Raw genomic sequence first — 21,033 nt, forward strand, 5'->3', positions numbered from 1 at the left:
TTCGCCATCCCCTTGGAGCTGGGAGATAACCCTGGGGTGTCCCCGGCCACCAGCCCCGTGGCAGCAGGGACCGGAGGAGGCTGTGGCGAGGATGCTGCGGCGGAGAAGGAGGGAGCCACTGGCGCTTCCTGGTTCACCCGTCATGTGGCTGCTGACGGCACAGGGACGAAACGATTCATGGCTCACGGCTCGGTGAGTTTTTCCGGAGAGGCCCTTACCCGGGAATTGCTTTGGCTGGCCATGGGAAGGACAAGGTCCTCCATCTCACGTTCACCTTGGGTGGCTCCGGAGGGTACCCCAGCCCCACAGGGAAGCGGGAGATGTATTTTTCCCAGCGATTCCCGCTCTGGCGTCGCCTTGCACCATGCCAACTCCCCCCCCCCCCCCCCCCCCCCATCTCGCCAGTCTGCAAAGGGTAGCGGAGGCCAAAGAGCAGCGCTGCTGAGGACGGGGTGGGGGGGATTGACAATAGGCCAGGTTTAAAGCCCCCCTTGGCTGAAGCGGGGGCCTGAGATGCTGCCCCAGACACAGCAGCAGCCCCGGCAGCTGAGCCGGCACCCAGACAGGCGCCCCAACACAGCTCAGGGATCCCGCCTAGCAGCTAAAGCAGAGCTTTGCCATCTGTCCTGGTTTTGGCTGGGGTAGAGTTAATTTTCTTCCCGGTAGCTGGTATAACATTGTGGTTTGGATTCAGTAGGAGAAGAATGTCGGTGACACCCTGATGTTTTCAGTTGTTGCTAAGCAGTGTTTGGAGTAAGTCAAGGATTTTTCAGCTTCTCATGGCCAGCCAGCAAGAAGGCTGGAGGGGCACAAGCCGTTGGGAGGGGAAACAGCCAGGGCAGCTGACCCAAAGTGACCAAAGGAATATTTCATACTATGGGATGTCATGCCCAGTATGCAAACTGGGGGGAGTTGGTTGGGAGGGGGAGATTGCTGCTCGGGTACAGGCTGAGCATTGGTCAGCGGGTGGTGAGCAATTGCATTGTGTATCACTTGTCTTTCTTGGGTTATATTTCACTTTTCTTTATTGTCCTTTTCTTTACAATGATGATTATTATTGTTGTTATGATTATTATTATATTTCTTGGTTTAGTTATTAAACTGTTCTTAGGCCATGAGTTTGACTTATTTGCGATTCTCCTCCCCATCCCACTGGGCAGGACTGAATGAGCAGCTGCATGATGCTCAGTTGCTGGCTGAGGTTAAGCCATGACACCAACCCCAGCCCGGTGCCAGCAACCCCTCCTCATACCAACCTCCCCCCCAGTGCCTGCATCCCCACCCCAGTACCAACATCCCCTTGGCACCAGCATCCCCAACCCGGTGCTCACATCCCCCCCAGTACCAAAATCTCCACTCCGGTACAAGCATCCCCACCCTGCTACCAACATCCCCTGGGTGCCTGCATCCCCACCCCGGTACCAGCATCCCCCCGGTGCCCGCATCCCCCCAGTATCAAAATCTCCACTCCGGTACCAGCATCCCCCCCGGTATCCCCCCAAGTTTCCACCGACACCCCAAGGCGAAGGGAAGGCAGGAGCAGGCAGGGCGGAGGGCTCTGCCCGGCGGGGAGCGTGGAACCTCTCCCACCCGGGGAACCCCTCTGCTTTCCCCGCCTTCTTCCCTCCAGCTCCTCCTCTTCTTCCCCCCCCCCCCGACAGGCTGGGAAAACGAAACGAAAGTCCCCGGTGAACGCTGCTGGCCGCCGTTGTCCACATGCCCGACAGCCCCGTTGCCCCCCGGCCGTCCGGCCCCCCAGCAGGTAACGGGGGGGGTGTCCCCCGCTTTTCTGGAGGGGGAGACGCAACGGGGTCGGGGGGGGTGGTGGTAAGGAGGACCCTGCTTTATTGGGGGGGGGGGGGCTCCTGTCTGCGCTGCCGGGCTGGGGGAGGCCGGGGGCGGGGGGGGGGGGGGCAAGGGATGGGGACAGCTTTGGGGACAGGGCTGGTGCCAGCTGTCCGGGAGGTTTTGCTGGAATCGGGGGGGGGGGGGGGGAAGACACCGCCACCGGGGCCCTCCCCCTTCCCTCCCCGCTCGCGGGGCAGGAAGAGGCGGTGGCCACAAAGCGAAAGAAAATTCGCTTTGTAGCCTTCGCGTCCCTTCCTCCCTCCCAGCTTTGTAAATCCAAAATTCCCCGAAGGACGTGAGGTGGGGAAGGGGGGAGGAGAGCCTCCAAGGGTCCCACACGGAGGGCAGGAGGGAGCACAACCCTTTGCAGCCAGCAGAGAATCTCGCTGGAAGAGCACCCTTTGCCTTGCCTGGGTGCTGCCACCCACTCGCCCTCAGCAGGAGGGATGGAGAGGAGCCGCCCTACCCTCCTTGCGGCTCCCTGATCCCTTCCCTGCGGCGGGGCGGGTAAGGTAGGCTGCCCACAGGTGGCCTGCCCACGGGTGGCCTGCATGACCCCACGGGTGGGACTGAGCCTCCCGTCCCCTTCCATCTTACGTGCTCCAACGGGGTCTTTCCCCCACATCCCACCTAGATGGAGACGGTGCCACCGCCCCCAAGGAGACGGGACCCCAGCCGGGTACACCCTCGTGCTCCCCTCCGTCCCACCCTCCCGCGATGGAAGATGACTTCCAGTTCGTCCTTTGCGAGGGCTGCCGGCAGGAATCGCCCAACCTCAAGCTCCTCACCTGCCTCCACACCTTGTGCCTCGATTGCCTGAGCGAGAACAAGCCCATCAGGCAGTGCCCCGTGTGCCGGACGGCCATCCCGCAGGCCAGCGGCATCCCCGACATGGACAACCTGCTCTTCACCAACCTGCAGGCCAAGCTCAGCATCTACAAGAAGATCAGAGACAGCGATGGCCCGAATTGCAGCCGGTGCCGGGGGGAATCGGCAACAGTGTGGTGCTCTGAGTGTGAGGAGTTCCTCTGTGCCAAGTGCTTTGAGGACCACCAGTGGTTCTTCAAGAAGAGGAGCCACGAAGCCAGGAAGGTGGAGGAGCTTCGTGCCGAGTCAGCCCATCAGTTCCTGGAAGACACCAGAAAGTCCTGCAACCTCTTCTGCTCCCGTCCCGGTCACACCGACCAGGGCCACATCTCCAGGTGAGAGCGGTGCCTTGTCCCCAGATCCCATCCTGCGCCAAGGGCTTTGGGGCTGCTGCTCTGGGACCAGCTCTGCCGAGAGAGCAGAGCCGAGGGGATTTCGTCACCTGCCTTTGGAGAGGGATCGCTGCAACCCCAGCGAGACCCCAGGCAGGAGCAGGGTGCGGTATGGGCCTGGCAGGTCCTCAGGAGAAGGGAGGGGAGCAAAGGTGGGTTGAACACCCAGCTTTGCACCCACATCTGCAGCCGGTGATGCGAGGCAAAGCCCTTTCCCACCCCGTGCCTCAGTCTCCCCTCTCATTAAGCTCCTCAGCTGTCCCTCAGGGAGGGGGAAACATACCCAGCACAGTAGAAATGCTTTTCTCCCCACCGCTCACCTACCAGCTTTGAATGATGCTCCTGGGTTGTTGTTTTTTTTCCTAGCATCTACTGCAAGAGGTGCGAGAAGGCGCTGTGCTGCTCGTGCGCGCTGCTGGACAGCCAGCACGCCCCGTTCTGCGACATCCGCAGCGAGACCCAGCGCAGGCAGGAGGAGCTGGGCACCATGAACCAGGAGCTGAAGCAGAAGAGAAGCGGCTTTGAGGCCACCTACGCGGCGCTGCAGGATGAGGCCGCCCGGCTGGAGGAGGCGCAGCGGGAGATGCGGGAGCTGATCGGGCAGCGCGTGGAGCAGCTGGTGCGGCTGATCCGGCAGGAGGAAGAGGAGCTGCTGGGGCTGGTGGAAGCGTGGCAGGAGCAGGGCCGGCGGGAGCTGGCGAGGGAGCTGCAGCACGTGGAAGGGGTGCTGCGGCGGATGGAGGCGGGCGAGCGGCTGGTGGAGAAGATGAGGCTCTACGCCACGGAGCAGGAGGTGATGGACATGCAGCCCTTCATCAAGGACTCGCTGGACGAGCTGCAGCGGCTGCAGCCGCCGGCAGCCGGGGACCGAGCGCAGTCTGGGGACTTGGCCAAGTGCAGAGCCAGGCTGCAGGCGCTGGTGGAGCGTGTCATGGGGCACCCAGGTGAGGACTCGCTGTGGGGATGGATCCAGCCACCCCGCAGGCAGCGGGGACTTGGGCCAGCTCAGAAAGCCATCACCCAGCACTGGGTCCTGCAGGGTTCAGAACCACCTCCCTGCAGCAAAAGGAGCCCAGATTCACTCTTGTAGAGTGCTTATTTCCACTGCGGCCAAGATTCGCTCCTTTCATTATATGACCAGAGACCCTTTTTGGTCTCCTGCCAGTCTGACAGGCTCTGGTGATGCTGATTTCTGGGTCCCCAGAGGCTCCTAAACCCCTCGGGCCATCCCAAACCAAAGGCCTGGGAAAGGGAAAGGAGACCAGAGCTGCCCCTTCCTTGCTGCAGCTGCCGGGTAGGTTTTTCCCAGCTCAGCTGCTGCCAGGGCCGGGTGGGAGCTCCAGAGGCTCCGACTCGGGATTGCATCCCTGCTCTCTCTATTGCAGGTACTAATTCCCAAGCTGCCCCCCTGGTCGATGTGGCCCTGGAGAAAAACCTGGTGAGATGTCCATGTTTCATCCCGGTGCGCTACCATGGATCTCCCTTCCTCTGACCTTTGCAAGCCTTTCCTAAGGGTCTACCTTCCCCTCCCCAGCCCATCACTCCAATTTCTTCCTCAACAACAAACCCTCAGGGGTGGTTCTCCCTGGACAGAGAAGAACCTGCTTGGTAGCCATCTACAAACAGGCATGCTCCTACCCCATTCCACTATTCCGCTCCTGCTGCTTCATCCCTCATTTTCAGCAGGGAAAACCGTAGCCTCCCCCAGCTGTAGCACTGCCAAACACTCGCAGCTCAGGCACAAGCCTTAAGCCAAGCCGGAGGGCTGGGCTGTGCCTCAGTTTCCCCCCTGCTGAGAATGTTTCTGCCCCCCCCTCAAGGCCAGTCCAGCCCTGCAGAGGGGTTGGTGGTCTTGAGGTTCACCCTAACGCTGCTCTGTGCTCTCTCCGCAGCAAGGGGAGCCGGTCCAGCCCAAGAGCCAGACCATCTTGCCCACCTTCACCATCAACCTTGAGGAGATGCAGATGAGCCCGGTAAGAACCTCCCCGGACAGGCAGGAGCCTTTGGGGACCAGGAGATGCCACCCCAGCACCTTACATCCCCTGTGCTCTCCTCTCTCCAGGCTCTCTCCATCAGCACGTGGCCTAAGCGGATGTCGCGCTGCGTGGAAACAGGCAGCCAGATCTCACCCAAGGTACTGAAGCTGGAGTATGACAACATGCCGGTCCCCATCAATCCCAGTTCAAACCAGTGGGATGGCAGAATGGGACCCAGAGCCTCCACGCCGAGCCAGAACTGCAGCAGCATCCCTGCCACCAGCAGCCACATTGATGATGCAGGTGGGGACCGGGGACATGGCCCTCCTCATTACCCCATCTCTTCCCTCCTCTTATGGGGGTCTCCCGTCTTTCCTGGGCTCTGTGCACCCCCATGCACTCAGACCCTTGCCCAACCTCCCCTGGGTCAGAGTAGCTGGTTCCCAGGGGGTAAATAGGAGAGCAATGCTCAGGGGTGGACACGGGTGCTCCATCCAGCTCCATGTCCTGCCTCCAAGGTAGCCAAAAACCAGGCCTAGGGAAGAGCATAGCAGCAGGGTAAGTGTGCAGAGACTCCTCTGCCTTCTGCTCCAGGAGCTCTGGATTTTCCTGGAGTAAAAAAAAAATCACTACAATTTTTAGCAAAACACATTTTCTTCCCCAAGCTCACCCAGCCCTGCTGCAGCATCTCGCAGCGAGGGGGCCAGGGCTCAGCCCTGCAAACAGGTGGGAGGATGAAATGCATCTTCTGGAGAGGCTGGTACATGGGGTGAACCAGCAGTGGAGAGGTTGCCCCCACCTTGGGGTGGATCCGAGAGCACCCAAGGGCTGGGTGGTTCATGGTCTTGGCAGAAGCGTTTGTCCTTTGCTGCAAAAATCGGGAGGTAAGATCAGTCCTCCCATGGGAAAAACGGTGTGATCCGAAATCACAGTCTTGAAGCTTGAGCATCCTCCTGTTCCTTCCGCAGAAGACACAAGCATCATCATCTCCAGCTCAGAGGACAGCTCAGAAGACACGGTGGTGAGTGTAACGGCAGACTTCACTCCTTGCTGAGCCACGCTGCAGGCAGAAGAGGCAGCTGTACCCCATCGTCTCTGGGGTGCCTTTCCCTTTCCCCCAGCCTCGCTCAGACTTGAGCCTTCTCCCTTCCCACCATCAACCAGAAACTTGCTTGCATCTTTCTCTTCCCCTTTGGTTGCTCCCAGGTGGCAGGGTATCTGGGCTATCCCAAATCTAGTCCCCATGGGCTCAGACCTTTGCTGGTATCTCCTGGTATTCTAGAGCAGCCAGGGTCCTCTCCTGCAGGCAGCAAACCCTACCTAAATCAAGCAAATCAGCTCTGAGGTGGGATTCCATACCACCTGTCCTCCAAGACAACCCTTTTGAGTTGGTCCTTATGGCCTCTTCCTTTCCACCTCACTGGAAAGGTTGTTCTCAGCTTAAAAAAAAAAAAAAAATCAATTTTCATATAAAAATCAAGTTTGCGAGTTGAATGTCGCATCCCTGCTCGCAAAGTTCATCAGTCCTGTGTCTACACAGGCTGAAAAGCTCCCAGGAGCCACCAGAGCAGGTAGGGACCATCTGAGCATCCCCAAAGTGACATTTCCAAGCTCCCCATGGTGACATTTCACAGCACCGATGTTGGTGAGCTGCAACCAAACGGCCCTGGCCGAGGTGGTTAGATGAACCAAGAGCATGGGATCCCTGCTGAGATGCCCCATCACCATCATGAGCAGGGGATCCCTTTGGAAATGGAGGTGAGCATGGCTGATTAGGGATGGGGGGGGGATTTTCCAACACTGGCTTAATGAGGGGTTAACAGCCCCATTTTAATTTTTTTTTGTATAAACTAATGCAGAAGCTCTTCTTACTCTTCAATAAAGCTGTTCCCAGATTAAATCCCAGCCCGCTGCTGGCTTCTTTTATTTTTGGCTTTGCTGTTTTTCCTTGCTCTCCTGCTTCATCTCTAAAAAGGGGGGGGGGGAGGGGAAGAAGAGTTGTGGGGCTAAAACCCTGTCCCCACTACCTGCTAGTGCCAAAAAATCCCAAGGCTGCTGCTTTTGGGGGTGTTAGCTACTTGCTGTGAGAAATCCCTGTATGACTCAGGTGTCCTTTGGTACGACGTGGATTTAAGGGTGTAGCAAAGGCACAGGCTGAAAAAAGGGAGGTCCCAGGGGTATAAACATCTTGGCAATGGTCTGGTGCTGGGCACTAGACAAGTGCAACCTTGAAAGCCGGGAAAAATTGGTTTAAAGCCTGGAAAAGTGGTGGGGGGAATAGCAGCTAAGTGAGAAAAAAGGCTGAGCAATGGGATGAGGCAGCAGGAAGCATCCCAGGGAAGGTGCAGCTTTCAGGGGGTGGAGGGCAAGGGCTGAGGACCTGCCTAGAGGCTCAGACATCTAAAAGGAGATCTTGGGGCTGGGAAGCAACCTTTGTGGGGTGACCTGGGGACTGTCATGCTCTGCATGACAGCTGAAGCCGCAAGAGCATCGCCAGAGCCCAGCTCTGCCTGGATCCATCACCCACAGCCACTGCGGTGCTATGAGCCCGTGTCTCTGCATGGGTGATTTTCCTCCCCCCAAATCCTCCACATTTTCCCTTTCTGCTTAACCCTTCAATAAAACCTTTTTTGCATAGAAATTCAATTTGCTCGTTGCTGGTTTGGGTAACAAGAGCATCTGCGATTACATTTTGTCACCGAGTTTGGTTCATCTAACTCCCTTCAGGCCAGCTGGATCATTCCAGGCACAGCCCGGCAAGGGGGACATGGGGCACTGCCACCACCGGTACCATCCTTCTCCTGTCCCTTCCCAGACAGAGGAACCCCATATGCCCTTCAAACACTTAATTTTAACCTGGCATTTAAGCAACCCCACGTCCCCTGAGCTGGGGAGCGCTTGGTTTTGCTCACATGCCTGCAGACATCGGTCCAGCCGCATTTCCACCACTCCTGGGCTGCAGGTGAAGATGCAGAGAGGTGGCACAGAGGGAGATGGATGCCCCATCGCTGCAGGGTGCCCAGGCCAGCGGTGCAGGATTGTCCCTGGGGGAAAGAGGGAGGGAAACCAAGGTTGGAGCTTCTTGAATGTATCGCTGTCCTACTCTTCCCATAGGGAGATATTGGCTATGGGTGTTCATCCCTGCTGAGGCTGGGCAGGGGATGGTTGGTGTGGCTGCTTTTACACCCTGTTGGGAAGCACCGCTGTAAGTTTTGGATCTGTTGAGCCTGGAGAGGCACCGAACCTCCTCCTGGCCCAATTCAGTCCCCTTTTCCTCTAGACACCAACCAGATCTTTAAGTCTAGTGGTATCTCACACGGTGAGGTTGCTCAGCCACATTTATGTCCCTGCATGTGCTGCATCCACGAGACGCGCAGAAAGGGACAGCAAGACCCCAGACCTGCGTGTTGTGTCCTCTGGCCTGGATCCCACCTCCTGCTTAGGATGAGCTGCATTCAGGGCTCTGCTCTTGCTCACTTGGCCCAGACCCTGGTTTTGGGCTCTTAACAGAGCTCCCCATGGCCAGCCCACTCCTGAGACACAACACACACCCAACCCACCCCTAGCAGTGCCAGGACATCGGACTCTGGGGGTTTCATGGCATTGCACACAACCAGGTCCTTGCCCATGGCCAACTGTGGACCCAAGGGTGCTCCTCATGCCTTCCCAGCCAGGTCCAAGCAGGCAGACGGGACTTGCCCCCTTCTCCAATCTCTTGCAGGCTTCCAGCAAGCCCAAGGACAGCAAGAAGCCCTCCAGCCCCACGTGGTCCGGGAGCGGCACCTCACCCCACCTCAGCACTGGCCCCACCAGCCCCTGGGACGACGGGTTGGAGCTGAGCACCTTGGTGTTCCTCAGCTTGAAGGTTGACCAGAAAAGTGAGCATTGCCTTTCCCGGGCATAGGGAGGCTGGGGGGGCAGAGAGGGGCATCCCAAGTACTTACTCCAGCCCTGTCCTTTCCCCTCCGCAGCCCAGCTCATCACAGAGGTGGCAGCAGTAAACAGAGAGCACACCTTCAAGACGCTGATTCAGACACCCGAGTCGGTGCTGGCGCTGCTCTCCCAGGGCGTCCCCATCGAGGTGGGGATGCAGCACCTCCTCTGGTACCTCTCCCCGCTCCCCAGGCCCATCCTCATCGTCTATAACTTCTGGGCACTGGAGCTGCCCGCTCTCTTTAAAGCCCTGGATGCCACGGGCAGGAAAGTGGACTTCTGCCGTGTTGTGGGTGGTTATGTGGATATGTTGTCCTTGATCAAAGAAAAGCTGCCCAAGGCCCCTTCTTACAAGCTGAAGAACCTGCTGAGAAGGCACCTCCAGCAGCAGTTCAATGAGGGCAGCGCGCTGGCCACGGCCAAGGCCTTGCAGGAGCTTTGGGGAGCCCTGGAGCTCCCTGCCCGTGCCGATGCGGGGATGATGCTCACCCACTGCAACCTGCAGAGCTACACGATCCTGCGGCCCCTGGTACAGGAGAAACTGCTCACCAGGAGGGCAGCCAAGATCCTGGCCCGGCGCAGCCTCATCCTCTGGGAGCTGGAAGAGGCGTGAGCACGACCGTGGGGTGAGTCAAGTTGGCCAGGTCTCAGGTTAACCGTGCCAGGGATGCCCACAGTGGCATCAAACGGGACTCGCGGACCCTCTCTGCTCCTAGCATGGGGTTTAAAAGGCTCAGGACCCTGGGTCAGCTCTAGGGGGAAGAAACCACCCAATGGAATTAATATCTTCATTAAATAAATTACACAACGTAATTTATTGGGGCGTCTCCACCCCTACTTTTCCCAACCAGGTGGGAGGCAAGATACTCGGAGCCCTGTTCGCCCTGCCCGAGCAGCACCAGGCACCTTGACCCCCCCCCTCCTCAAACCCCCGCAGCCTGACACCCCACCTCCCAACCCCCCCGGTGACAGGCTGGAGGTTGCCAGAGGTGTCGCCAGCCGGGGCTGCGTGTGACAAGGCAGTGAGGGACACACACCACCAGGTGTCCTCTTTGTACAACCGCACACGGCCGGGAGGGTAAGGGCTGGCTCCCCTGCTTGTGCGCACTCACCCGCATCCCTAGAGCCCACCGGTGGTCCCTCCTTGTACCTGGGAGGTACTGCGACCATCACCGGGGTGTCTGGTCTGCTCCATTGAGCACAGAGGCAGAGGGCTGGGGGAATGTAGAGGTCCTCTGGGTGGCCGGAGGTGGGTGAAGATGGGCAGGAATGGGATGTGGTGAAGGTCTCCTCTCCGAGAGGGTGTGCTGGGAGCTGCCAGGCTTGGAAAATCAGGGGGTGACAGGGAGGAAGTGTAACCCCCACGAATCTTCTGGGACCCCCCCAAGAACAAGCAGCGGCCCAGACACAGCTTGAAGTATTGGAGCTGTGTCTTGGCCAGCAAGATGGGGGTGGGCAAGAGGGCTGCCTTCCCCCGGGCAGGGAAGAATGAGGACAGATCCAGCACCGTACAGCAGTTTACAGGGAGCAATCCCAAAGGAGCCCCCACAACCACACAGAGGCACACAGGGCTTGTCACCAAATTCAGGCAATGCCACCTCACCCGGGGGATTCTCTGGTGTCTGATACAGGGTTGTGTGCAGGGGAGCAGCCTCTACAAGGGGCACAGCCGGAGGAGAGCAGACCCCATCTGTCTGCTGTCACCGGCCTCATCAAAGTTTTGTAAAACAATAGCGAAGTCAATGGGCTGCGGCAGCCAGATTAGCTGTTTCTGTGCCCTGAGCTGCCATAAATCTCATTCATCTGGCTAGAAAAGGGTGAGCAGAGCAGCAGCCAACAAGCCCCAGCCCTGGAAAAAGGGGCTGCAGCTAGGGTACCCCAGCGGGGTGAGGGCTCCCCAAAAGGTCCTACCAGCTTCCACCTCCAACAGGCAGCTTCTACACACCCGCAGGCTGGTACAGCCCTGCTTGGACCTCCCTTCCACCCACAGCCACCCCATGAAAATCCCCCTCCAAGCCAGAGGTATACGGGAGAATTGGAGTCTCTCTGGGTTTTTTTTAAGAGCAATAAATAACTTCACTGAATTAAGCGAATCTCCTGAAATGATATATAATATGCTGCTTGCTTGATTGGCTGTTATTAATAATGCATTGCTCAATCTAAACCATTCATAAAACGACTCCCTGCTAGCCCCGAGCAAAGTGCTTTGGGAATCGAGGGGGGGCAAAAAGGAGCAGCATAAATCCTTTCTGTTTATGAAAATGGATTTCTTCCCCCAACAATCATGCAAAACTAATTAGAGCCAAAGGGCTGGTTCCTCTGACTTCGATTACACCCTGCGAGATTGCTCAGGTTGGCTGGCCAGGGTGGGTGGAAGCCCAAAGCAGAGGAGGATTTGCCCCAGTAAGCCCAAGAAAGGTTACCTGGATTCTATTTCTAAGAAAAACATCAGCCTGCTAACTCCCAAACAGGTTTACATTCCATGGACCATCAAGAGCAAGGACTGGGTGGTCAGGACTCTTAAATAACTGGAAAAGCGGTGAGGCAAAGCTGAGGGAAGCCTTACCTCTATGGAAGGAGAAGCCACATTGCCTCTGGCAAGCCAGGATGCTCCCAGAGTGGTCACTCATGTACTCACCTGATCTTAAAGGAGCTGGCTTGGGGCTAGAAGCTAGAGAAGCCAGGAGAACCCACAGTAGGGGCTTGGCCCTCTCCTCCTTAAGTAGACAATGCCCCTGACCAGCATGGTGAGGAGGGCTCCTCCTTCAGACACCAGTTGCAGATTAATGGTGTAAATCAGAAAACCCTCATTGACCACAGTGGTGGTCCAGTGATTCCTCTAGCTGGGACGCTGCCCTCTTTTATACCAGTGGGAGAAGTGTCCCCACAGCTGCGAAGGTCAACACCAGCTGGACCCCAGCCCAGCTTCTACTCATCACATGTTTAGGAGCATGTTGAAAGTTAGGTTGCCTGGGTCTGAGGCAGGTGTGGTGTGAGAAGGAGAGGTTGGCAGCCCCAGAGACTTCTCTTCCATCCATCCACCCACCCATCTACCCATCCATCCATCCATCCATCCACCCACCCACCCATCCATCTATCTGCCCATCTATCTATTCATCCATCCATCCTTGCATCTATCCACCCATTTTTCCATCCATCTACCCATCCATCCACCCACCCATCTATCCATGCATCTACCCACCCATTTTTTCCATCCACTCATTTTTTTCCATCCATCCATCCATCCATGCATGCATGCATCCATCCATCCATCCATCCTCCACCATCCTGTCTTGGAGCTCTCATCTGAGGGGATTGAAGACCCCCCACAGACCACAGTTGTTACTCCCTGTGCTCAGCCCATGGGAAACTGAGGCACAAGTGGTGACACAAACCCCACAAGTCATGTCCACTGGGGAGGAGTGAACGGGGAGGTGGATGGATGGCATAACCTATCCCATGCCGCTTCATGCTACGATGCCCTCCCAAGTGTCTAGGTTAGGGTCTGGCCCTCAGGGGTACAAGGAGGGATGTGTTATCCATCCCGGCACACGTGTCTCATGCCCTGACCCATTTCTAGCACAACACGCTGCCTCCAATGCTCCTGAAATGCTGCCACTGTATCTAGGACACTTGGGTTTCTTTCTCTTGCATGATGAATGAAGGCATCTTGGGAAGAACTCAGCATAGTGTGGTGGATAGCAGCCAAGCCAGAAAACAAGCGTCCTCTCCACATTGGCCACGTCCTTGTGGCATTTTAATCTACTTCCATGCTCCTCAAAGCAAGTTTGCAGTCCCTGTGTCTTCCATCTGAGCTCTGTAGCCCAAGTCCCAGCCATGGGTCAACACCAGCAAGGGCTGACCCATGGTTCTGCAGCCCCACGGCAGCATGGGGAGCCTGGGATGTGCGATAACCCGATACGCAGCAGCAAGGGCTGAGCAGCGTGGGACACGCTGGGACATGCTGAGCCCCCAGGGTGCTGCCCCGTTGACTGCAGGACTCCCTGCTGTGGGGCTTGGGAGAGGCTGACAGCCTGTGGGTGTTCAGAGAGTGAGCAAAATGGGGGAAAAGAATGGCTACAAACCACAACTCCAAATGTCTGATGCCTTAATTCCCTGAGCAGCAAATTGCTAGTGCTTGTAGGAGAGTCATGGCGAGGGTGAGGGCATGCTTGGGTGATGAGCCAGGCGTGGGGATGGGAAGGGAGTGAGTCACAGCTCAGCCCTGAAGATGCTGAGAGCACGATGGTTGTTCAAACTCCGCTCGGTTCAAACTCTGCTCCAGCAGGGAGGGAGACATGAAAGTGCTGCCCCAGATTTGAAGCAATGCCTCCCTCCTGCTTGACCCCTCTGCAGACCCTTGTAGATCCCCGAAGTGAGGTGGCCTTGTCCATCTGCTCGGGACAGTCCCCTGGACCATGCCCAGGGCTTTTCTGAGGGATATCAATTGGGTTGGGCCAAATCTGTGCTGGGGAGCATGGTGCCAGCCACAGTGCAGGTGACCACGGTGCAACACACGGACAGTGTTGGTTCACTTGCATGGAAACAAGGCGGGTTTGGTGGCCGCACATCATCCAAACACCTCACCCACCCCATGGGTGTCAGCCACCCGCCAGCCCTCAGATTGCAGGGCTGAAGGGAAACTGAGGCACGTCTGAAGCTGACCCCTTTGGCTGAGGTTGTCCTGGGCACCAGGCTGGGGGGCTTTGGACGTGGCTCCTGGGAGGGCAGAGGTACCTGGAGCCGGCATCGAGGGTCAGACCCGGCATTTTGCCGTCAAGCAGCTTCCCTTCTCCGCCCCTCCAGCCATCACACACACACACACTCCCCCCCCTCCCCGCTCCCGCTCCCGCTCCTCGTCCTTGGGAGAACGCGCCCATCCCCGTGGCCTCGGGGCGGGGGATGCGGAGCCGGGGTCCCCCAGAGGGGGAAGTGACCGGGCTTTTACTCTGTCTCCGAGCAAGCAAGGAGTTCGGCCAGACACACTCCCCGCCCCCGCCAAGACCCCCGGGGCTCCCTACCCCCGGACCCCCCCCCGGACATACCCAGCCCCCGCGAGGGGGGTGTAGCCGCAGGGCCGGCTCTAGGCAGCTGGCTGTCGCGACAGAGCCGAGTCGGGGACACCGGGGAGGACCTGGCTGACCCATCCGATCCCCGGCCCCCCTCCCCCGGCAGAGCTCCCGGGCGCAGCCGCCGATGGGGAGGAGATGGAGGGATGCGGGGGGGCGGGGGGAAGCCGAAATCGATCCCGCTCATAAAATCAAAGATTTCTCGGGTTTCTCATGGCAGGGGGGGGCGGAGAGGAGAGGGGCAGGGCCGGGGGAGAACAGACCCCCACGTCGAGGCGAAACCGCGGAGCGGAGAGGGGGGCTCCCCGTTCCCGCGCCATTCCAAGGGGATGAAACCTTCAGGAGGAAGATGAGGGAGACCGGTCCCATCCCGGGAACCCCCGGCAGTCACCCCCGCCTCTCCCGCATCTCCCCCCCCCCGCCCCCCGTTCGAATGCTTAAAAGCACTTTGCAGTCAATTAACGCCCCGCAGAAAGGAACCACCCGCGACGGGACGGGCACATCGCCCGCATGTACCGGGCCCTACCGGGGGGGGGGGGGGCTGGGTCCCCAGCCCCGGTTCCCCGGCCACAAGCGCTTCCCAAAGGGCTGCGGTCCCGCCACGTCCCGGGAGAACGGGGATAGCCGTGGCCTGTATCTGCCCCGATGGCATCCCGGTCCCTCCGGGGGTCGGGGGGAACCTGGGGGGGGAAAAGCGGGGATCATGATGGGGGGCTGGATTATGGCTGCTGCCAAGTGCGAGTTGTACTCGTTGCGGGGAGGGCGTTTATGACGGGTAATTTTAAGAAAAATTTTTTTTTTTTTGTTGGGGGGGGTGCCGTGCCCGCCCCGGGAAGCAGCCGGCTCCGTCCCCACCGGAGGCTGGCGAGCGGCAGCGGTGGGTGGGTGGGTGGGTGGTGGGATGGGAAAAGGGGTGGCGAGGAGGGAGGGGGCGGCCGTGCGGAGGGGGAGGCTGGCAGAAATGCTAATTCCTCCCTTCGCTCTCTCCTCGGCAGCCCAGTGCCCGTACGGCCCCGCTCCGGCTCGCAGCTCAGCCCGGAGAGGTGCGGGGGGGTACGGGTGGGGTCCCCCACCTCCTCACCGCGCCCCTCACCGTCGCGTCCGGGCTGGCGAAAGCTCCTCCGTACCACAGGGACGGGGCTCGGGAGGACGATGCGGAGGACCGGTAACGGCAAAGAGAAGGGCTGCGTGTTGCTTAACGGCACTTAGGAGCGGGTAAGGTGCGGGGTCACCCCCCGGTGCGGCGAGGAGACCGGGGGGGGGGGGGGTGCAGGGGTGAAGGGGGGGTCAGGGGAGAGGGGGAAATAGGGAAGGATAGAACTAGGGAGAGATGGAGAAGGGAAGGAGAAAAGTCGGGAGAGGAAGAGAGAAAAGGCTGGAAGCAGAAAGAAAAAAGCAAAGCGAAAGAAATAATAGAAAAAGGAGAAATCAAAGCAGAGAAGAAAGAAAACGAGATTTTTCTTTTTTTTTTTTGGTGGTGGGGGAACAAGACAAGAAAAAGAGAGTGAGAAGGGTGGGAAGACAAGAAAAAGAGAGGGAGAAGGGTGGGAAGAGCCGGAGGGGAAAGGGAGGAAAAAGGGGGAGAGGAGGGGAAGGGGGATGAGAAGGAGCGAGGGGCGAGGGGGTGGCAGCCGGGGGGAGCCGGGCCCGGACAATGGGGCGCGGCCCCGCCGCCGCCTCTCACCGGGCGGGCACCGGGCCCGGGAGCTGGGTGGGGAGAGGGGGTGGGAGCTCTGAGAGCCCCCTGTGTCCCTTGGCAGGGGAAGATGGCCCCGCTGCTATCCCTGTGGCTGATGGCCCTGCTCGGCCTGGCCCGGGCGTGCCCCGACCCCTGCGCTTGCGTGGACAAGTACGCCCACCAGTTCGCTGACTGCGCCTACAAGGATCTTCAAGTGGTGCCCACGGGGTTGCCCTCCAACGTGACCACCCTCAGCCTCTCGGCCAACAAGATCACCTCCCTACAGCGACGTTCGTTCGTGGAGGTGACCCAGGTCACCTCCCTCTGGTTAGCACACAACGAGATCCGCTCCATTGAGCCCGGTACCTTCGCCATCCTCGTGCAGCTGAAAAACCTTGACATCAGCCACAACCAGATCGTGGACTTCCCCTGGCAGGACCTCTACAACCTCAGCGCTCTCCAGCTGCTCAAGATGAACAATAACCACATGGCTCTGGTGCCTCAGGGGGCTTTTCACACCCTGAAAGACCTCCGGTCCCTACGCATCAACAACAACAAGTTCACCACCCTTGCAGAGGGTATCTTCGATTCGCTTAGTTCCCTCTCCCACCTGCAGATCTACAACAACCCCTTTGAGTGCTCCTGCAAGCTCCAGTGGCTGAAGACGTGGATGGACAGCACACTCATCTCCATCCCCGAGAAGGACTCCATCACTTGTGCCCTCCCAGAGCAGCTCCGAGGAGTGCCGGTGGGGAAGATCCCAGATGTGCAGTGCACCTCGCCTACGGTGCAGCTCACCTATTACCCCAACCTGGACACCACGGAGCTCTTTGATGGCTTCACTCTGACGCTACACTGTGCCGTGATGGGCACCCCACTGCCTGAAGTGAGCTGGAAGATCCGGACCTCCAGCCAAATCCTGGAGCTCAGTGGGAACCCAAAGGAGAGTGCCAGGAAGGACCTTCCCAAACAGGACCCTGAGCGCTTCTTGGTCTTCAAGAACGGTACGCTGGTGATTCCCCACCTGAGCAAGCGGGAGGAAGGCACCTACACCTGCCTGGCCACCAACGAAATGGGGAGCAACCAGACCTCAGTCAATGTGGCTGTGGCAGGCACGCAGAAATACCCGCTGCAGCCCGGGAGGGACCCGCTGGGGGGTAAAGCACAGCCGGGCGACAAGAAGCCTGGGGCCAAGGGAGCAAAGAACAGTGTGCTCATGCCGGATGAGAGGAACAAACCCCTCGGTCCCACCCGGCAGAGCCAACCATCCTTGGCAGCCGGGACAGAGTCCACGGGAGATGGGAAAGTCCCTTTCCAGCTTCCCCCCTTTGAGAAGAAGTGTGGCTCCACACAAACCAGCAAGTACATTTCCAACCACGCCTTCAACCAGAGCGGCGACTTCAAGCAGCACACGTTCGACCTCGGGGTGATCGCCTTAGATGTGTCGGAGCGTGATGCCCGGGTGCAGCTGACGCCCACCTACATGCAGCCTGAGAAAGTCCACCTCAGGATGCTCTACCTGTGCCAGGAGAGCAGCCAGGGCCACGCCTTGGTCCAGTGGTCCAAGATCGAGGAAGGGGTGAACTCGTACTGGTTCCAGGGCTTGGACCCCGGCACCAACTACTCTGTGTGTCTCACCTACCTGGGGGAGGACTGCCAGGTCCAAGTGGTCTTCACCACCAAAAAAGAGATCCCCTCGCTCATCATCATTGTAGTCGTGAGCATCTTCTTGCTGGTGCTGGCCACCTTACCCCTGATGGGGGCCACATGGTGCCACCTCCTCTCCAAGTACCAAGGGAAGACCTACAAGCTCATCATGAAGGCCCAGAACCCGGACCAGATGGAGAAGCACATGGCCGCTGACTTTGACCCCCGCGCCTCCTACCTGGAGTCCGAGAAGAACTACAATCCCAGCGAGGTGGGGGAAGCGGATGTGGAGGAAGAAGACGAGGAGGACGAGGAGGATGATGAAGGAGGCAGGCGGAGGAGGAGGAGAGAAGCCGAAGGGGCTCCGGAGCTGGAGCGAGAGGAGAGCGTGACAGCCAGCTCCATGGCGGAGTCGCAATCCAAAGCCAACGGCGAGGAGTTCGAGGTCCGCTCCGAGTACAGCGACAAGCTGCCACTGGGCGCCGAGGCCGTCACCATCTCCCAAGAGATCAACGGCAACTACCGGCAGCGCCCACGCTGAGCCTCCCCGCACCCCCTCCACCTCCCCCCCGGTCCCCACCTCCCCCGGTCCCCCCCGACCCAGCCTCCCGGGGCACCGCCGCTGCTTTTCCTCCGAGGAAAGACCGAAGCATCCTCAGCGACGCCCGCCTGTCCTTCCTCCTCCTCCTCCTCCTCCTCCTCCTCCCTCAGGCGGCAGGTCCCCGGGGAAGGGACTTCGCCCCGGGGATGCTCGATGCGGGCGGGACGTTTCTCCCACGATTTCGTTTCCCTTTTGGGTACCGGCGGTCCATCGCTCCCGGCTCGGCGACACCATCACAACGATTGCCGGTCCCCCGCCCGCCTCTGCCCTCCGTTCGCCCCGTATTTTCTTTCCCCTTCAAGGAAAAAACGAAAAAAAGGGAAAAAATGGGTAAAAGAAAAAAAAAGCCCGACATCCCAAAATCTTTTTTTTTTTTTTTTCTGGAAACGGTTCACTCCCCGGTGAGTCCCCTCCGCTCCCCGGTCCGGTCCCGCCGCTCCCTCAGCCCCCGGTGAGTCCCCTCCGCTCCCCGGTCCGGTCCTATCCGTCCCCGGTCCGGTCCTATCCGTCCCCGGTCCGAGCCCCGGTGCGAACCCCACTGCAGCCCGGTGCTGTCCCCACCGCTCCTCGCCGTTATCCTCCCCAGTTCCTCGCTCCGCGCCTCTTCCCGGTGGGTCCCAGCTGCTCCCCGGTGGGTGCCCACAGCGCACCGATGGGTGCCGGGGTGCGACCCCTCCTGCTGCCCGGTGGGTACCGGTGCTCTCCCCGGTGCCCTCCCCAGTGCGCTCCCCGCGGAACCGGTCAGCACCCGGCGGGGCTGCACGGCTCCGCGCCCCCCCCGCCCGCTCCCCGGGGGGGGAGACACGGGGGCGGCCCGACCCCCCCCTCCCCGGTCCCATCCCGACCCCCCCGGCCCGGTGGGACCCCTCGATGTGTGTTGGGTAGAGTAGCCTTGTAGCCAAGTGTCTGTGCCGTAGACGCGCCCGTGCTGCTGGCGGGCGGGCGGGTGGGGTGGGGGGGGTCCCGGTCCCGGGAGGCGAGTAGTGGCCGCCACCGTGTCCCCCCCGTCCGTCCCCCCCCCCCAACTCCGGTCTTCGGGAGCCCCGGGACCGGCGAGAGCCGCGGGCGCCTTTCTGCGAGCTTCTGTCTGTGAAAGAGTTAATAAAAGGGATTGAAAGTGGAGCCGGGTCTGTGCTCGATGGGGGCCGGGGGGTGAGGTCGTGCCCGCTGCCCCCGGGCTCTGCCCGGTACAGCCCCCGGTACAGCCCCCGGTACAGCCTGGCACGGCCGAGGGGACCCGGAGGAGGTGGGAGACGGCGCGGGGACACATTGCCGCAGCTACAGGCAAAGCACGCACGCACTATAAATATATATATATATATGTTTCTACCCCTACGCTGTGCACGCATACAGTACATGTGTTCTATTTCTGTATTTATATATATGCATATTACATAGAATTCACACACATACTATATATAGAGAGATACACGCACACTATATATACACATCTATGCTGTATACGCTCATTTTACATATACACACGCACTATATATGTGCACAAATAATTGTGATGTGCACTCACTATGCACACACTTTTTGTATGGACTCAGTCTATACAAGCAATATAAATATACGTAAATACAGCACATGTACGAAAATATAATAAACCAAATATATTACATACGCTGTCGACACACTCTCTATAAACTCACTGTATACAAAAATGCAAACAATATTTTCCCCCAGCACATGCACACTCTCTACACACGTGCCAATGCTCATACACTATATGCGTACATATGCAGTAAGAATATGTACAATATATACAATTTAAGCTCTGTGTATCTATGCACACGCAATGTGTATGCTCAATATACGTAAAAATACACGCTAAATACCTACACTACCCATGTATACACGTTCTTTCTTCGTGCACACACACCCCCAACGCTTATCTCCTATACACACCCCATACGTACGTACATACATGACTATATTCCCGGCACCGTGCCACCCCGCAGAGCCGTGCTGGGGGCAGGACAGGGCTGCTTGGGCAGGGGTTACTGTCACCCCGGTCCCCAAGCGCTCCCAGTCCTGAGAGCTGGGATGCTAAGAAGGTGCCCGGTGGACTTATGCCCCCTCCCCAGCCTGTCCCGCTGGTGATTTAAGCCCACAATTACATGGCGAAGATTTAACGCTGCCTTTGATTGCTTTTCTTATCTGGAGCTCTGAAGCCACATGCCCTCCTAGTGTCCCTGCCTGAAAGGCAGCATCCCGCAGTCATGTGGGGACGGTCACCCACTTACCAGCATCCATGGGTGGCCCCTGAGGCCCCACTGAAACCCCTCACCCTCCCCAAATGCAGCCTCCGCATCCCAGCAGAACCCTCCCAAGCAAACACTCGTTTCTCCATCCTCCAGAGGACGGCTTTCTATTTTAAGTCTGGCCTCTGCATCTTTCTCCTGTGGCAGGGAGCGTGGGGGAGACAGACAAAGCAGGTCAGCAAGCAAAGAGACGGCGGGCAGGGGGCTGCCCACCCAAATCCCCTAAATCCTGGGAATTTGAGGCTGCTCTGCAGCAGCGCAGGTGTTTGCTCCAGCTTTTAAAACCCCGTGCCAAGCAGGGACTCCCCCTTGTAGACAAATCCCCTTCAGCGGATACACTTATAATTGAGTTTCATGCTTAGAAACATAGAAGGAATAGAAAAAGAACAATCATTTCTGCCTCCGTTTAATTAGAGAGTAATAGATTTCCCCGCCTAACGTATCTACAGGGAATCTCATCGTGATGAGCTACCTACCGACGCTGGATTATGCTGAGATTTGCTCCTTTTCAGGAGGGCACTAATTAGCACCCGGTGCCCAAAGGCACAAGAGGAGCTCAGGAATGGAGCTCTGCACCCTCCCACCCCCTCCGTGTCCAGGGGGGCTGGAAAGGGCTTCTCCTGGAAAGGGTTAAAGCATCCCGGTAGGATGGCTCAGCCCCTCCTAAGGCATTAACCCTTCTGCAGAGCCTGCCACCAGCCCGGGGGGGAGGTGAGTGGGACGTGCCCACGCGTGATGGTGACAAGCTCGTGCCC

At 58.8% G+C, this 21,033-nt stretch overlaps 2 protein-coding genes across 5 annotated transcripts; both read left to right on the forward strand.

Annotated features, from left to right (window-relative positions):
- The first annotated feature begins 57 nt into the window (after nucleotides 1–57).
- On the forward strand, nucleotides 58–15,211 carry PML (PML nuclear body scaffold). Of its 4 annotated transcripts, XM_069797803.1 has the most exons (11): nucleotides 99–192; nucleotides 1,662–1,762; nucleotides 2,483–3,050; nucleotides 3,474–4,051; nucleotides 4,493–4,545; nucleotides 5,000–5,080; nucleotides 5,170–5,386; nucleotides 6,052–6,104; nucleotides 8,805–8,961; nucleotides 9,055–9,642; nucleotides 15,081–15,211. In XM_069797803.1, exons 2-10 carry the CDS (start codon nucleotides 1,717–1,719, stop codon nucleotides 9,627–9,629), a joined length of 2,328 nt encoding a protein of 775 aa, XP_069653904.1. In that variant the 5' UTR covers nucleotides 99–192; nucleotides 1,662–1,716; the 3' UTR covers nucleotides 9,630–9,642; nucleotides 15,081–15,211. The 4 variants fall into 4 exon arrangements, with proteins under 4 accessions (XP_069653906.1, XP_069653904.1, XP_069653902.1 ...); XM_069797805.1 differs by lacking the exon at nucleotides 15,081–15,211 and having other exon boundaries at nucleotides 58–196; nucleotides 9,055–9,833; XM_069797801.1 differs by lacking the exon at nucleotides 15,081–15,211 and having other exon boundaries at nucleotides 9,055–9,833.
- Nucleotides 15,186–19,133, forward strand: ISLR2 (immunoglobulin superfamily containing leucine rich repeat 2). The gene is made up of 2 exons (XM_069797806.1): nucleotides 15,186–15,300; nucleotides 15,846–19,133. The coding sequence occupies exon 2, from the start codon at nucleotides 15,852–15,854 to the stop codon at nucleotides 17,949–17,951; it is 2,100 nt and encodes a 699-aa protein (XP_069653907.1). The 5' UTR covers nucleotides 15,186–15,300; nucleotides 15,846–15,851; the 3' UTR covers nucleotides 17,952–19,133.
- The last annotated feature ends 1,900 nt before the right edge of the window (nucleotides 19,134–21,033 follow it).

The sequence above is a fragment of the Haliaeetus albicilla genome, chromosome 12, assembly GCF_947461875.1.
Source record: "Haliaeetus albicilla chromosome 12, bHalAlb1.1, whole genome shotgun sequence".
NCBI classification, from domain to species: Eukaryota; Metazoa; Chordata; class Aves; order Accipitriformes; family Accipitridae; genus Haliaeetus; species Haliaeetus albicilla.

Excerpts from the sequence above, each read along its gene's own strand:
- PML (XM_069797805.1), top strand. The coding sequence starts at position 1,717 with ATGCCCGACAGCCCCGTTGCCCCCCGGCCGTCCGGCCCCCCAGCAG. Across the intron at positions 5,081-5,169 it reads AGGAGATGCAGATGAGCCCG|GCTCTCTCCATCAGCACGTG; the intron begins GTAAGAACCTCC and ends TCCTCTCTCCAG. Across the intron at positions 6,105-8,804 it reads ACAGCTCAGAAGACACGGTG|GCTTCCAGCAAGCCCAAGGA; the intron begins GTGAGTGTAACG and ends AATCTCTTGCAG.
- ISLR2 (XM_069797806.1), top strand. The coding sequence starts at position 15,852 with ATGGCCCCGCTGCTATCCCTGTGGCTGATGGCCCTGCTCGGCCTGGCC.